Source organism: Diplodia corticola, assembly GCF_001883845.1.
Source record: "Diplodia corticola strain CBS 112549 chromosome Unknown scaffold3, whole genome shotgun sequence".
NCBI lineage: Eukaryota > Fungi > Ascomycota > Dothideomycetes > Botryosphaeriales > Botryosphaeriaceae > Diplodia > Diplodia corticola.
In genome coordinates this window covers 26,808-42,065 of record NW_017971482.1, presented here as the reverse complement: position 1 = coordinate 42,065, position 15,258 = coordinate 26,808, and the positions used below count along the sequence as shown (strand labels likewise).

The 15,258-nt window shown below is 57.5% G+C and overlaps 5 protein-coding genes across 5 annotated transcripts; 2 read left to right on the top strand and 3 right to left on the bottom strand.

The window, feature by feature from the left end:
• Window positions 1–385: 385 nt before the first annotated feature.
• BKCO1_300015 (sad1 unc domain protein) lies at window positions 386–3,349 on the bottom strand (the record flags this gene model as incomplete). Its single annotated transcript, XM_020274041.1, has 2 exons — window positions 386–1,162; window positions 1,214–3,349. The coding sequence occupies 2 exons, from the start codon at window positions 3,347–3,349 to the stop codon at window positions 386–388; spliced, it is 2,913 nt and encodes a 970-aa protein (XP_020134429.1).
• Window positions 3,350–4,204: 855 nt separating this feature from the next.
• On the bottom strand, window positions 4,205–5,834 carry BKCO1_300014 (hal protein kinase; the record flags this gene model as incomplete). Its single annotated transcript, XM_020274030.1, has 2 exons — window positions 4,205–4,336; window positions 4,389–5,834. 2 exons carry the CDS (start codon window positions 5,832–5,834, stop codon window positions 4,205–4,207), a joined length of 1,578 nt encoding a protein of 525 aa, XP_020134428.1.
• A 1,973-nt stretch (window positions 5,835–7,807) lies between these two features.
• BKCO1_300013 (calcium calmodulin-dependent protein kinase kinase) lies at window positions 7,808–10,216 on the bottom strand (the record flags this gene model as incomplete). The annotated part of the gene is made up of 7 exons (XM_020274019.1): window positions 7,808–8,545; window positions 8,604–8,741; window positions 8,793–9,202; window positions 9,262–9,646; window positions 9,741–9,890; window positions 9,951–10,020; window positions 10,086–10,216. 7 exons carry the CDS (start codon window positions 10,214–10,216, stop codon window positions 7,808–7,810), a joined length of 2,022 nt encoding a protein of 673 aa, XP_020134427.1.
• Window positions 10,217–10,536: 320 nt separating this feature from the next.
• BKCO1_300012 (sybindin-like family protein) lies at window positions 10,537–11,206 on the top strand (the record flags this gene model as incomplete). Its single annotated transcript, XM_020274008.1, has 4 exons — window positions 10,537–10,573; window positions 10,627–10,834; window positions 10,897–11,131; window positions 11,186–11,206. The coding sequence occupies 4 exons, from the start codon at window positions 10,537–10,539 to the stop codon at window positions 11,204–11,206; spliced, it is 501 nt and encodes a 166-aa protein (XP_020134426.1).
• A 1,774-nt stretch (window positions 11,207–12,980) lies between these two features.
• On the top strand, window positions 12,981–14,877 carry BKCO1_300011 (uncharacterized protein; the record flags this gene model as incomplete). Its single annotated transcript, XM_020273997.1, has 4 exons — window positions 12,981–13,152; window positions 13,224–13,431; window positions 13,499–13,960; window positions 14,031–14,877. 4 exons carry the CDS (start codon window positions 12,981–12,983, stop codon window positions 14,875–14,877), a joined length of 1,689 nt encoding a protein of 562 aa, XP_020134425.1.
• Window positions 14,878–15,258: the final 381 nt, after the last annotated feature.

Sequence of the window (15,258 nt, the reverse complement as noted above, 5' to 3'; positions counted from 1 at the left end):
CCGCCCCAGCACGCGAGCCGGTGCCGGCGATCTCCCACACGAGCGCATTGCCGTTAGGGGACGCGGCTCTGGTGGCATGAACTGCTCTCGCGAGACCTCACCTGCGCCCCAAAATAAATGCTCCCGAGATCCCCAAGCCGCGGTGGATCTCGCGCCTCAATTGGTCATGGATTAATCAATGCTCTATGCCTGCGCAACGTAATAACCACGCACGCCGCCTCCACAAACGGACACCACGTGCGGCGTTGCCTCTGCCAAGTCAGTAGTCCGCCCGCCGCCAGCTTGCTTCCAACGGCCGACCCCTGCTCCCGAGCCAGCTGCGGCAAAGCACCCATATTACCCCATTCGATCATTATTCGAAGCCCTCGCCATGGTGTGGCGCGCGTCATATATATCCGAGACAGTCGTCAGAATCTGACGCCGACCCACCCGAATCTCCAGGCTGATTGGGATCTGCGCCGCCAGCCTTGCCGCTGCCTTTCTGTTCTGTTTGCGACGCTTCGTACATGTCGCCAACGCTCTCCTCGCGCCGGAGCGGACTTCTCCGCCTCATTAAAGTCTGCCCGTCGCCCACCCCGAGCACCTTCGCCTCACTCGCCCGCTCCCAGCTGAGCTTGCTCCCGTCCCTGAAGCCCCTGGGCGTCGACGGGCTGCTGTGCGTCTTGCGCAGCGGCTCCGGGCTCTGCTCGCTCGCCATCATCTCGCCCTCCGTGTCCGACGTCGGTGTCGGCGGCGAGAACTCCAGCGCCGGGCTGCGCGGTCCGTCCGTCGACGCGTCTGACAAGTTCCCGCTGCTTGAGCCGAAGAACCGGAATCGCTTACGCTCCTCCGTGGACGACGAATGGCCGTGCCGCCGGTAATTGGGAGGGGGGCTGCTGGCCGGGCTGTCGAACTGCAGGCGCAAGGCTGTTTGGGACTTCTGCATCATCTGCTGTACCAGCGGCAGCTCCAGATAGCTGGCCCCCGACCGCACGAAAAGCACGAGTCCCAGGCAAAGGAGAATCAGCGTTGACTGCACCACCGCCATCCGCTTCTGGAACACCAGCTCGTCCGCAAGGAGCGTCAGACGCGTGCTGATAGCCAGCATTTCTCGCTGATGCTGTTCGCGACGGTTCTCCAGCTCGATCACCGTCGACTGCCACAGTTGGTCGTACTGCTGCCTCTGCAGTGCGTTAGCGGCCTAGGGTGCGCTGCATGTGAATGAGACACTCACGAATTCTCTTAGTTCTGCCATGACCGTGCTGTTCAGCTGATCCAAAAACTTCTCCGTCTTTCCAAGCTGTCGCTTTTCCACCTTGGAAAATGCATCCCGGAGGATTCGGGACTGATCTTCAATGTACTGCAGCGACAGCGTCGAATTGGATTCCAACATCTGCAGGCGCTTGTGTATCGACTTGAAAAAGCTCTCCTGAGTCGTGGGCGTCGCGTTTGGGGGCTGCGTTGCCGAATTCTTAGCCCCTTCGCCAGATTGGATGGATCTCGTCGACGTGCCATCAACTGCCACGTTTGATGCATCCTTGGGAGGCGGAGGGCTCTTCTGGTCCCCGTCGTACGAGGCATTGGTGGATGCAGTTGTGGCATTCTGGCTGGAACCGACTGAATGTCCTGCCTCTACTTGTGGACCGTCTGTCGAGGCCGACGCATGTTGGGGCTGCTCAACGTCCGTCTGGTTATGCGACGCTTGGGTGACGTTGCTAGACGGCTGGACCGCTGAGTCTGGATGGTCTGGTGGTGTGACAGACGAGACAGGCTGTAGGTTAGTTTGACTTGTGCTACCGTCTGGCACGCCAACGTTGATGGACGTAGCACTATCCTTGGGTGTGGGTCGATTCTCAGCTGTGGAAGAGCCGTCGACGGCTTGATTGGCCGTTTCAGATTGTATTGAATCTTCAGCCCCTCCAGATGGCGCGTCCGAGGGTGCAGCTGGTTCGGCCTCCTTCGGTGGTTCAGCAGCAGGTATCTCAACAGGCGCTTGCTCTTGTGCATTTGGCGGAATAGCGGGAAGGGCTTGGCTCTCGCTCTCCATAACTTCATCCAAATCCTCCTCCCCACGGGCCGCCTCTTCCTGATGGCGAAACTCTTCCATCATGGTCGTGCCGTGCACTCTGAGAAGCGACACCGGACAATAAAACTCGTTGCCAAAGTGCGTGAGGAATTCAATCCTGAGGTAACGGGCCCAAATTAGCGGATTCTCAACAAGGAATGCCTGGATGTCCCGGCTATTTCTGGCCTCAAAGGTGCCAAGCTCCTTCCAGCGTTCCAGCTTCACCGGGTAACGGTCAGACACGCTGACTCTGAAGGTGCGGAACATGGAACTGAAAAACTCGAAGTTGGCAAGAACAACGGTGTCGACCAGAATGTCGTCGCAAAGCTCAACAATGACGAATTTGTTCTCAGCACCGCATTCATTGAGCATGTAGCTATCCTTGTTCTCGACCAGGAGGGAAGACGAGCTCTTGCACTGCCGGTTCGTCTTGAGCACCGTGGCGGCGCAGTCGAAGGAGGCGTAGTTGAAGCGCTCTTTGCACGTCTTCCCGGCGTCCTTGCTCCGCGGCCTGTGTGACAGCTCCCCGGCGGCACCGCCCTCAGCGGTCTCCGCCGCCCGCTGCTGGCCCGAGGCCGAAACGGCTGCGGTCCGGTCAGCTTTGTTGCCAAACCCAAAGTCCAGCTCGATCTCCGCGTCCTCTCCAAGAAAATCCAACTCATTGTTGATGTTGACGGGCCTCGGCTTGCGTCCCTGGGTCCCAGCCGTCCCGCGACCCTGTCCCACGTTCTCCGGCGATTGTCCAGCCTTCGCCAGGTTCTGCATCTTCCACTCTTCGAAAGACAGAAAGTGGGCATTGTCCAGCGGAGAGTCGCCCTCGGCTTCGGCTTCGGCCTCTGGCGCGCCTGTTTTCTGGTCGTCGGTTCGTACCGGTTCAGCGGAGGGTTGCGCAGTGCCAGCTGCGCTTTGCGATCCCGTGTCGGAAGTCTCTCCGGTCGTACTGGAGCTGTGGGGCGATTGCGCGCCGATGGTGGAGCTCGAAACAATTTCATTTTCTCCGTGGCCAGCAGCATCACCGCCCGTGGGGGCGGCGACTGGGGCAGAAGGAGCACTTTCGCCGGACACGGTGTCGTTTGCAGCGGTCGCAGCAGCTGGAGGCGGCGGGCGCGATTTCAGGCATTGCTGCGGCAAAGTGTGGGTGATGTAGTTGATTTCCCTGGACCTGCAGGTGGAGATGGACGGCAAGGAGCTTATCGGCGAGTGGGCGTCGAAGGGGAGCGCGGCGGACTCGGTAGTGATATCAGCGAACGCGACGGTGTGCAGAAGAACAGCCGCGAGGAAGACATGTCGGCCAAGCTTGCACATTGCTTGAACATGTCAGTCGATACTTGGTGGGCGCATAGGAAAGGGCAGCGGAAACTCGCAGCAGGAGAGGTGCAGCAGGCGATGTCATAGGCCGAAGAAGCCAGCTCTCAGCTACGTCTTTCAGCCGCGCCGTCTGGGCCCCGGCATTCGCCGCAGCGGTGTGCGACCACCAACCACCAACCACCAACCACCCAACGGCCTCCCTGCCCTGTCCCGGCGTGCAGCCCACTTCACGTGTTGCAGACTTTTCAGATCACCGCATATGCACCGCCGTATTTCCAACATCTGATTTATCATTTACTATCGTCCCGGGCGCGGGGGCAGCCACCACCCTTGCTATTCGTTGGCCGTCACCGAAGCCCCCGCCCTCAATCGCTGCCTCTCTCACAAGAGCGCGTAGACATACCTGATCCTTTTTAAGTACCGCTGCCGCCAAAACTTGCCCGAATGCATGCATCGGCCTTGCTGAGGACCGTCTTTCAAAGAACCACCCATCCCGCCTTCTCGTCACTCTACATGAACAATGTGCGTGCTTCAATCAAGTAAAAGAACAGTTTAAAAAAAAAAGGGGTGGGGGAATGGAAAAAGAGAAATTGCGCGCAGGTAGACCCGAGCATGCCTTCGAACGCCATGCACGCAGAGATATAACGCGTCTCATGCCATGGAAAGGGTATGCTGCGCTCGAACAAAGCAATGCATACGCCGAAAAAAGAAGTGCAACGAGAGCTCGAAGAGAAAAGGGGCCCGCGTCGATTTCGCAGACCATCATGAGACTTACGGCAGAAGAAGAGCATAATCGTCATCGCAAATGAGCGGTCTTCCAACGCCAAATCCCAAATGTCCCACCCAAGTGCATTAGAATCCTTCGTCTCCGGCCCTGCAGAGACGTATTTGGTCAACCCATTCCGACCGGTTGACCTCTTCTGCGGTCAAGCGGCGGTTGGGATTGGGGTCGAGAATTGAATATATGACGTTGCGACATTGACGCTGCCAGCCTGTTAGCATGTTCCAGAAACCGGGTGAAAGGGGGTGACCTTACACGACGGAGCACCTCGATAGGCCTATAACCTGACTCCTCCTTGCGGTCTTCGAGGTATTTGGTGTAGAATTCATCCTCGCCCTTCTTCGCGACTCGCCAAAGGTGACGCCCTGTTCTCATGGCCATGTAAATGACGCCACAAGCCCAGACGTCAACAGCGCGGGGATCAAATTCTTCGTCCACGTATTCCTCTGGTGCGATATAGGGCGCCGAACCGCAGATGCCCGCGGTCATGTGAGCTTCCTCTTCCCAGGCCATGCGGAAACACTCGCCGTTACCGAAGTCGGTGATTTTGATGGCTCCGTGAGAAGTGAGAAGAAGGTTCTCGGGTTTCAGGTCACGGTGGGCGACACCCATGCCGTGAAGATAGTCAACGCCGCGCATGAGTTGCTTGAAGAAGCAGTCGGCTTCCACAACCTCGAGCTGGCCGGCCGCAAGGATGAGAGTGTAAAGGTCTCCACCGGCGCAATATTCCATGACCTCACAGAACTCACCCTTCTCGTCCTGGATGAGATCGAGTGTGTTGATGATGTTCGGGTGATGCATGGAAGAGGAAATGCAGAACTCGGAGGTCAGGCGCTTGTTGTACTTCTTGTCAGATTCACCGGGGCGCTGCTTGAATTCTTTGACGGCAAACAGCTGCTCGCGCTTGGGGTCCCTCGAGTCTTGCTTATGGGCTATCTTGACAATACCGAACGCGCCGCGTCCGATGATTTCCTGACACTTTCCGTATTTTTGCACCAGCGTCATGGAAGAGCTAGCACCGGCCTTGTGGTCTATGTTGAATTTCTCTTTGTCGTTGCGCAGCTGGTCGACCCACCCCGACATCAGACTCAGAGGCTGCTCCTCAGGGTTCGCTTCTTTCTTCTTTCCAAGCATCAAGTTCTGGAACATATCCTTGAGCTTCTCTTCACGCCTTTGGACTCGGAGTTGATGCTCGTGGCCGCCATCGTCGAGGTGCTTGAAACGCTTCGAGATGTTGGCGGCTGCCTGCTGTTCCTTCTTCTTCTCAGAATTGCTCTTGGAGCGATCCACCACGCTGGGGGGCTTCTTGTCATTCAGGGAGGCCGTACGGCGCGGCTCTGGCTTGGGTGAGCTGGTCGGGCCGTCGCCATTCGCCACCTTGGCTTCAGCTACTTTTTCGGGGATTTTCTCGGACGCCAGGTTGACCCTGGAGCTGTCCCGGGAATCCTCGCGGCGACCGAAGATGCCGCTTATCCTCGAGCTCATGGTGGGCTTCTTCGCGGGCAGGTTGGGCCTTGTGGCGCCGGCAGCTGCAGCGGCGACGGCTTGCGAGCCGTTGGCTGGCGGCGGCGCAAGAGTGGCATGCTGCGGCGGAGGGAGGGCGAAGTTGCCGTCGGACGAGGCGATGGACGAGGCGGAGGTGGAGGCAACGGGCGAGCCGGTGGCCTTTGAGCTCACGGCCGGCGAGGTCTTGTTGGCCATGATGTGACAGGGTGTGTGGTCGGACTTAAAGGCGGTGACGGGCGGAGAAGAGGGCAGTCGGCGGCGCGCAGTCGGTTGAGACTAGAGAGTCTCGGGGCTGGGGCAAAGCCCAGGAGGATGTGTTATTGGTCTCGCAAAACGGCGTTGTGTGGGAGAGCGCCCGCTGTCGGGGGAGGATGAGGTTGTCCGCAAGGCGTGGGGAGCAGGGTGGGCACAGCGAGGTAAAGCGGTCGGAGGAAGGCGAACCTTCCTTGGCAGCCGAGGCGCGTAGTGCTTCGAGCAGCCACTTGCTGGCGACTCGACCGGCTGACAAACTGCGCCGGCGTGTGACACGGACCGTGGGCGTTGTTGACCGCCGAAAGCGCGCAGGGCCAAAGTGCGCGAATGCGGGAGAAGACACGGGGAGGGCAGAGATTTGTCGCTTTTCAGGCTTGGGCTCGGGGGCGCGTGCTGTCGCAGGCGGCGGATTTCAAGTGATTATTCAAGCGCGGGCAGCGTGGTGCGCGGAAGTGGAAGAACGTGCCAGTATGTGCGCTATTTTACCACCACCGGTCGTCGGGAGGAAAAGATTTGAGCAGTGCGAGAATGGCCGCGGGCCCCGCGGGCGGAGAGAGCTGTTGCGCGGTGCACACGAGCGTCGCTGTGGCCTTCTTCACTGCCGCATGCGCTCACCGTGCTGCGGCATGCTGAGCAGGCGCCGGTGGTGATTGGGGCGGGCGCAGCAGGCTCTCAGCCCCGCCGCAGCTGGACAGCTGGACAGCGGCCGTACGTCATGCCCAGTATCCACCGTCTTTCATCACGGCCACAATGGCGGACGGTGCTGGCTTGTTCGGAGCTTGTCTCCCCGCCGTTCACGCGCGCGCGCGCTCCCCGCCGCCGGGCGCCTGCAATGCCGCCGCTGCGCGGTCGCCAGCCCTGCGCGTGGCTGTGGCGTTCGCCGGCGATGTGGCCCCGCAAGTCGCAGCCGGCCGGCCATGCGATCCGCATCGGCCGCCGGACGAGCGCGCGTCAACCTCCCCAATCTGTGACGATGCCGACGATGCGGGCGATGCGGCCGGCCGCTGGACTGCCCCTCTCCAATCTCGCTTGACCCCAAAGGCCGCGCTGCCATCCCCGATGCGCTAGACGCGGCACTGCCTCGCGCTTACACAGTGCAAAACCAGGAAGCGCTTCGATCCGGAGCCGTCCTGTCTGATCAGAAGAGCCGGTCCAGTGCGGCGACGGCAAAGCGGAAGACCAATGATTAAATCCCTCACCGCCGCGACCTCAACACCATCCGCAAGTGTAGCCTCCCCGATCCGGCGACCTGCGGCCCTCGCCTCAACACCACCTCCCCGCTCGCATCCCGCCTGCGACGGTGACATTGCGCCATGCAACGCCCAACTTCTGCGCGCGCCATCGCCGCCGCCACAGTTCGCGTAAGCGCTCGATATGACTTGCTGGCGCTGCAGTTGCGCCCGGCTCTACGCGACGGTATCCTGGAAATGCCGCACGCGTCCCTTCCGTACGCGCAGGTACTCCTGCCCTGCATGCATCAGCTTACTTTCGGCGGGGTGCCTAAGTGGTGGCTTCAGCATGAAAGGCCTCCCGATACCGCTTGCCCCTCCCGTGACACCAACGTGAGCATCGCCAGGTCGAGTGTCATGCCCTATTATCACTCTGAAGACACGGCCGACAGTGGTCTGAAGAGTACATGCGCCAGTGAGGCAACAGATGAAGAGGGAGGCAGAGGACACGAGGCGGCTGTTGGCATGTGTACGGAAGCGCCCGCCGATTGCCGTCGATCCAAGTAAGCTTTCTTGTGCTACGCGGTTGTGTATCCCTCTTGTTGTCTATGCTGTAGGCCCTCGCAAATTATATGTGCAAACATGCGCCACGCCCGCGGCCGGCCGCGAGCTCGTGCTGCCTCGTTTATTGCTTTTGCTCTCCGACCTGCCCCAGGAATAGTTACCATTGAGCGCCCCCGTGGGCGATCAGGCCGCCCTTTCCCCAGAGGCCTCGCCTGCATCGCTCTGCGCGTTGCTCTTGGCTTTCTCGACCAGCTTGGCTAGCGCCGAAACTGCAGGCTTGGGGGCTTCGCTGCCCAACTGCAAGGCATCAAAAAGACTCGGATTCCGCCGGATCGATTCCTTGCCCTCCACACGCCGGGTGAGGTAGAGTGTCGGCCGCCTCTGCCCGCGCTCTGCCAAGATTTTCTGCACTTCTTCCTCGTAAGCCGTTTCGTACACGTCGATGTCCACCGCACCTGGCGATTCGCACACCATGTGTTGATGATCAGGGGGCAATTCCTCTCCTGCGGGGCAGTTGAGGTCAAGGAACAACTGGTCTTCTAGGGGGTCATGAGCCTGTCCTTTGCCGATCTCCAGTCGCGGCGTTCGCGGCTCAGGAGGAGTCGGCGATAACTGCGTGTCTCGAGGATCGAGCCTGGGAGACTGCCCCGCACTCCCGGGTGTCGCAAGACCTGCTTCGTGGAGGTGCTCCGCCAGCTGCTCGACTTTTGGGGACGCGTCTATATCGTGATGGACGCCTTGTGTTGCTAGAGCGCTCTCTAAACACAACCTTTTGTCGGTCGTTTCGCTGTTCGACCTTGCCACCCTACCGTAAGGCCGCATTGAGAGCGGAGGTGCAACCATGCGGTGGCCAAAAATACCTTGCATGAGATCAGGCCGTTTCTTGAAGAGCAGCTGCTTGAAGCGTTTGACCGCTTTCATCTGGGTGCAGTGTAAGTTTCAACCGATCGTGTGGTGAAAGGCACGGGGTGCTACTTACCACAGTGATCAAGTGGCCCATGTTCCCCGTAATTGCAGCATTGACTTCCTCTTCCGTGGGAGGGTCGATTATGGTGGCGATGTTTTCTTCCTTGGGCAAAAGGCAATCCGTTCCCCTTCGAGTTACCCAGGGGTGGTTCTGGACCAGTCAACTCACTAAACTAACAGGAGACTTCATTTCACAACATACCCGGAGCTCATCCATGGTGATACGTTTGTCTGGGTCCTTTTCTAGTATCCGATGCATCAGATCAGCAAAGTCCACCTCGCACTCTTCCAACGCAACATTGTCGTTCCTGATGGCATCATAAAGCTCGATCATCCCAGTCTTCTCGAAAGGTATCTTCCCGAAGCGCAAGCAGTACAGCGTGACGCCCATTGACCAGATGTCAGCGGCTTTGCCAGATACATCGCCGTGCTTCGGGACGCAAAGCTCGGGAGGCATGAATGCAGGAGAGCCTGCCGACTTCTTGGTCTTCATCTCGGAGTCTTTTTCGAACATTTCGGAAACACCAAAGTCGACGATTTTCAGGACGTCATCGTCGGTGATCAGACAGTTGTCTGGTTTGATGTCGCGGTGAATGATGCCCTGCGCATGCACTGGAAAGGCGTTCAGTCAAACTACAGAGGCGCATGATCCTTGCTTTGGATCCACTTACAGTACTCTATACCAAGGATCATGTCACGGAACCAGCATCGACATTGTTCGTCATCATACGGATCAGCTCTTTCGTCTAGACCAACGCGCATGACCACGCCCTTTTTGCAGATCTCCAGCACCATGTACAACGAGTCCTCGTCCGGATCATCGAGCACCTCAATCAATGACACAAGGTTGGGGTGGTTGAGCTTCTTCATGACGGCAATCTCCTCCTTGATGAGGTCCAAAGAGTTGTTGGGTTCACTGCCGGAGTGACGGTGGAGAGGGAGGTTGAAGCCACGGCCAGCGGAATGCTGGTTCTTGCGATGCCTCACTCCGGGACTACGGAGCATGTTCGATTGCGCTCGCTTCCGCAATCGCGACTTCGAAAACTCCTTGACCGCCTGTGAAAATCTTTTCAGTACAGAGCCCGCGGTTGCAGATGATGTCCACAAGCTGAAAGGGTGCCGGCCGAGTTCGCCGCGACAAATTGCTTACATATTCGTTTCCATATTGGTCCACTGCCACATGGACAGCGCCAAACGAGCCTCTCCCGATCTCCTGGTCGATTATGTATTGGTTGATGCGGTGCTGAGCTGTGCCATCGTCTTCGCTGTTGCTGTACTCGGATCGGGCGTTCAGCGTTTCCTACGGTGCGACGTGGTCAGAATGGGTGGCGGCGCAAGTCATTGGGCATGGGACACAGACTTTGACTTCTCTGCTGGTAGAGGGAGCGCGGCGGTGGTGGCGTAGGGGACTCTGATAAGCCGGCGCAGAGCTGGTGGCCGAAGGCATGAGGGTCAGCGCAAGAGGGCGGCTATCCGGCAGATTCAGGGCGCGTACACATGCTTGATCGCAGGAGGCCTGGCGGTCTCGTCCGTATCTGGTACGGCTAGGGAAAGGTGGTCAGAGGGGTACAGGCCCGGGACGTCGTCAGCGGAGAGGTGCTGTTGCAAGCGCGAGGGCTGCGGCATTGCCACCGGGGTAAGGATGAAGGCGGGCTGAGAGGTGTGGTACACGAGCGATGGAGGAGGAATGCGCACGCAGAACGAGCTCGGAGGGCCTGGAGGAGGTAGGAGTGTGTGCCCTGCAGCGCGGTGGGTGTGGTGGAAGCTCAGGCTGATGCGCTTGCACCACCCCGCGCCAGGCCGATCTTTCCTGGACCCTTGTCGTCTTGGAAAGCTTGACCGTTGGAACTCGACGCAGCGTCGGGCTACCCAGACCTCCGATCCACCCATCCCGCATCTCGCATCCCGCATCTCGCCGCGTCACCCCCGACCGACAATCCGCCAACATGGTCATCTACTCCTTCTACATCTTCGATCGCCACAGTACGCCCCCCGCGCTCGCCCTTGACTTGCCCAACCTGCTCACCGTCTCGCAGCCGAGTGCATCTACAGCAAGCGATGGCTGCGTCCGTCCGGAGCCCACGCGAAGGCCGGGCGCCCCACCTCTGGCGGCAGTCTGATGAGCGACGGCGACCCCCAAGCCGGCCGCAAGATGCTGTCCAAAGAAGACGATGCGAAGCTCATGTTCGGCGCCGTCTTCTCCTTGCGAAACATGGTTAAGCAGCTAGGCGGAGAGGACGATACGTACGTGGACCCACCACGGAGCTCCCTGCATGCTTGCCGCTAACGCTCCGGCCTGCGTGCAGCTTCCTGTCCTTCCGCACCGGCGAATACAAGCTGCACTATTACGAGACGCCAACCCGCCTGAAGTTCGTCATGCTCACCGACACAAAAACGAACAACCTCCGTATAGTCTTGCACCAGATATGGGCCAATCTCTACGTCGAGTTTGTTGTAAAGAACCCTCTGTCGCCTGTGGAGCATCCAGGCGGTGCTGGCGTGGCCAACGAGCTCTTCGAGCTGGGATTAGATAGCTTCATTGTAAGCACTAACGCGACGCTCTCAACCGAGCACTATCCCTAACTCTTGTAACAGGACAGCGTCTTTCCTGGATGAGATCATAAGACTCGGCAATTGATCCTCAAAGTATCGTTGACTCGATTCAACTGTCACACAATCTCGCCACGTTCCCCGAGCGGGGAGCGCCCAAAGTAATCACGACGGTGTTCCGAACCCAGCCAGTGCTGGACATGGGCTATTGGGCGCGATTTGTTGATCCGATGCCCACCACTCATCCGCGTGGGGATGGCGAGGGGAACTGGAAAGACCTGGCATAGAAGACTGCCCATCTGTCGATACTTAGACCAACAGTTGAAAGCATTGGAACAAGTCCTTCCTTTCTTTGGCGTAATCTTTTATTTTTCGGCTATGCATGCATTCGACCCTTCTCAAACATGTCTCACCTTGTAAATCGCACGCGGTTTAGGCGAGGAGTTGGAGACTACAATTGGTTGCTCGTGTGTTATTTCAAGCCCTGAATCTTGATCCCGATACTTACCCTAACTACTTTCGCGGGTAGGTTAAATTTTTCGTGGAAAGTCGGATGGCAAATATTCTGTATTCTACGAGTCAAGATGTTGAAACGGGAACGACTATGTATTCCTCCGCATCCACTTGTTTACGGACTCTCCGGCACGACTGTAGGTCATCCCCTTCGCAATGTGACACCCGTCATGCCTTCTTGCCCATGAAGCTAAAGCTTGCTATGGCTTATTAGGTGAGTAATCTCACTGCTAGACCGTCCCACTTGTTCCGTAAAGCATGCGACTGGCTTTCTCCGTTCCAGCTTGCCGTTAGTCGATGATGTAGTCCGCCTCATGTCAACGGTGGACCCTTGAAGGCGGGTCCATGGCCAGCCATTTGCAAAACAGAGAGATAAGCAACAGAAACCGCTGACTATGAGATGCATTCTCATTGGTACATCGCTCCCCGGGGTGGATGCAAGAACGGGATCGTAAACCCCCAGAGCATCCTCCAAGGTGCCCATGGACACCAAGGTGCTCAATCTCGTCGAGGCTTCCTAACAGTATGTTGGGTCTAGGGGGAGTCGCTTCCGTTCTTGGGTCTAGGGGAAGTCGCTTCCGTTATTGGGTGTGTGGAACAGGACAAAAGGCCACACATGGCGGCAACTGAAACTATAAATTGCTTCTCATCCTGGGGCCTGCCTCTCTGCAATCTTGTCAACTTCGTTACTCGAAGAACTCAACCTTCTTTCCTCCCACAGCTAACGCCAAAGAAATGGTGACGACGAAAACAAAGAGGAAGATGGATAAGACGATATTGCCAGTCACTGTCTTGTCGGGCTTCCTGGTATGTCAATGTGCTTCTCGCAGTCTTCGATATCCCACAGGTGTTGCAAGCAAGGTGGCCAACAACCAAACATGTTTGTTTGTCCTTGCTTGTTTCAACCCAACAATCAAGCAAAGATCGAGGATTCTGTGAAACAAGCAAGTAAAGACGGAGGGCTGCTATCTTTGCAAAGATCTTTGACTGTTTGCTTGGCGTATACACGGACCACTATCGTGAGAATTTCTTGGTGTCTTGCCCCGATTCGGTGTGGATGACCCCCCCCCCCCCCCCCCCCCTTTTTCTTCCCTTTCCTCTTCCATAAGAGGGGTCGGGGGTCGGGGGTCATCTATACCGAATCGGGGCAAAACACCAAGAAATTCTCACGATAGTGGCCCGTGAATACGCCAAGCAAACAGTCAAAGATCTTGATCCTCCACCTACTAAACAAGCAAAGATCAGACCTCATCTTTGCTTGTCTTTGTTTGTTGGCCACCTTGAGTCGAGTTTCGCGAGGTGTCCCACACGACAAAGGCTTACAATAATGAAGGGCAGCGGCAAAACGACACTTCTCAAGAACGTCCTCCAATCCAACAAGCATGGCTTGAAAATTGCCGTCATTGTGAACGACATGGCTGAAGTGAACATCGACGGTGCCCATGTCGCCCGGCTGTCAGGAAAGGAAGACAAGGCCAACCTCGTCCAGATGCAAAACGGTATGCGTCCACACCTCCCAGCCTACTCTTCGCAGCACCACTTCTATTTTAACACTTACATGCTCGGTTAGGTTGTATCTGTTGTACCCTCCGCGGAGACTTCCTCGTTGAGCTGGCAAACATGGCCTGGGGTGGTCAGTTCGACTATGTCCTCATCGAGAGCAGCGGCATCAGCGAGCCACAGCAGGTCGCAGAGACTTTCACAGCCGCGCTCAGCGCAGAGATGCTCGACATCCCGGAGGAGATTCATCTCGAAGATCGGGAAGTCATCGAGAAAGTGTACGTGGCCATGCGCCCCTCCTACCGTGGGCGCCTTTGCTGACGGCGCGACTGCAAAACGCTCCAGTGCCAAAGCAGGCGGACTCGAGAAGATCGCCCGCATCGACACCATGGTCACCGTCGTGGACGCCTTTCGCTTCTTCGCCGAATTCAACACGGCCGACTTCCTGACGGACCGCTACGCGCGTGACGGCAATGCAGAGCAGGTGCCGGCCGAAGACGAACGCACCGTCTCGGACCTGATGGCAGACCAGATCGAGTTCGCCAACGTCGTCGTCATCAACAAGACGGACATGGTGGATCGCGCGACGCGTGAACGGATCCGTGGCTGCGTCAAGGCACTCAACCCGAACGCCAAGATCATAGAGACGCGACACGCGCAGGTCGATGCCAAGGAGATTGTCGGCACTGGCTCGTTCAAGCTTGAGGAGGCGCAGAGGATGAGCGGCTGGCTGGCCAGCCTGCAGGAGATGTTCATCATGGATGTGAATGGCAAGAAGAAGAAGGCGCCGAAGCCGGAAACTCTCGAGTAAGTCTTCATGCAACCACGCCTATTTACTGAAGACTTAGATGCTTAACCACGAACCTTCTTGTCACAGGTACGGCATCAACAGCTTTGTCTACCGTGCACGCAAGCCCTTCGACCCGACGAGATTGTACAAGCAGCTTGCGGGCAAGTTCGTCCTCATTCAGCCAGAACCAGAAGAGGAAGAGGATGAGGATGAGGAAGAGGAAGAGGAAGAGGAAGACTCGGAGGTGGAAGACGTTGGCTCTGGAAAGGGCAGTTCCAATGCCATGGACACTGACGACGGCGAAGTCCCCTCCTCCCGCGAGACAGCCCAGCAACAAACGAATCCCAAGCGCAAAGACTCAAAGGGCGGAGACTTGGTCGAGCAAGAGGATGAAGAAGAAGAGGATGACTTCTTCAAGAGCTTGCCTACCGACCCGGCCGCCATCGTTGCCGCCAAGGCTGCCGACCCCATCTGGGCCAAGATGCACCGCTCCAAAGGCTGGCTGTGGTTCGCGACGAGGCCGCAGCAAGCGGGCTCGTGGAACACGGCAGGCGCAATGCTACGTATCGAGTACGAGCAGGACTGGTACTGCGAAATGCCTGAGGAGGAGTGGGCGCCAGATGAAGAGGTCGCGGCCGCCATCAGGAAAGACTTCATCGGCGACTGGGGAGATAGAAGACAGGAAATAGTGTTCATCGGGGAGGGCTTGGACGAGAAGAAGATCACAGCGATACTGGACTCTTGTCTTTTGTCCGACAAGGAGTTCAAGAAATGGGAGAAGCTCATGCGTAGGGAAGACTTGGCCCTGGAGCGGAAGGAGGAAAAGTTGAGCGAGTGGTGGGATGATTCGTACTGGGCAGAATGGACGGTGGGCGAAGATCACGAGCACGATGAAGAGGATGGTCACCATCACCACCATGGTCACAAACACTAGATGGCCTGGAAATGGTGCAAGCACTTGTAGCAGAGGAAGATGGTGCAGACAGGCAAGCTGGTCTGTCTACTCATAGACGAAGAGGTGACTGATTGCCCAGTCTTCAGCATCTCGCAAATAGTCACTATTCAGGATGTCGTACTCATTTGCTGTTGAGTGAACCAGCTTAGGTTGCAGACACTGCAGGCCCAATAAAACAGAACTGACGCTGGACGACTTCACAGCATTTCGCCATCCCGCATTCCTCGCAAGATACTACTCGCTTGATATGGGGAGATTCAGTGGATGTCCACGTCCAAACTTCAAACACGTATACATGCACCTTTAGTGAGATAAATTTGGAGACTGGATCCTTTTGAAACCACCTCAGCTTGTGCTGCA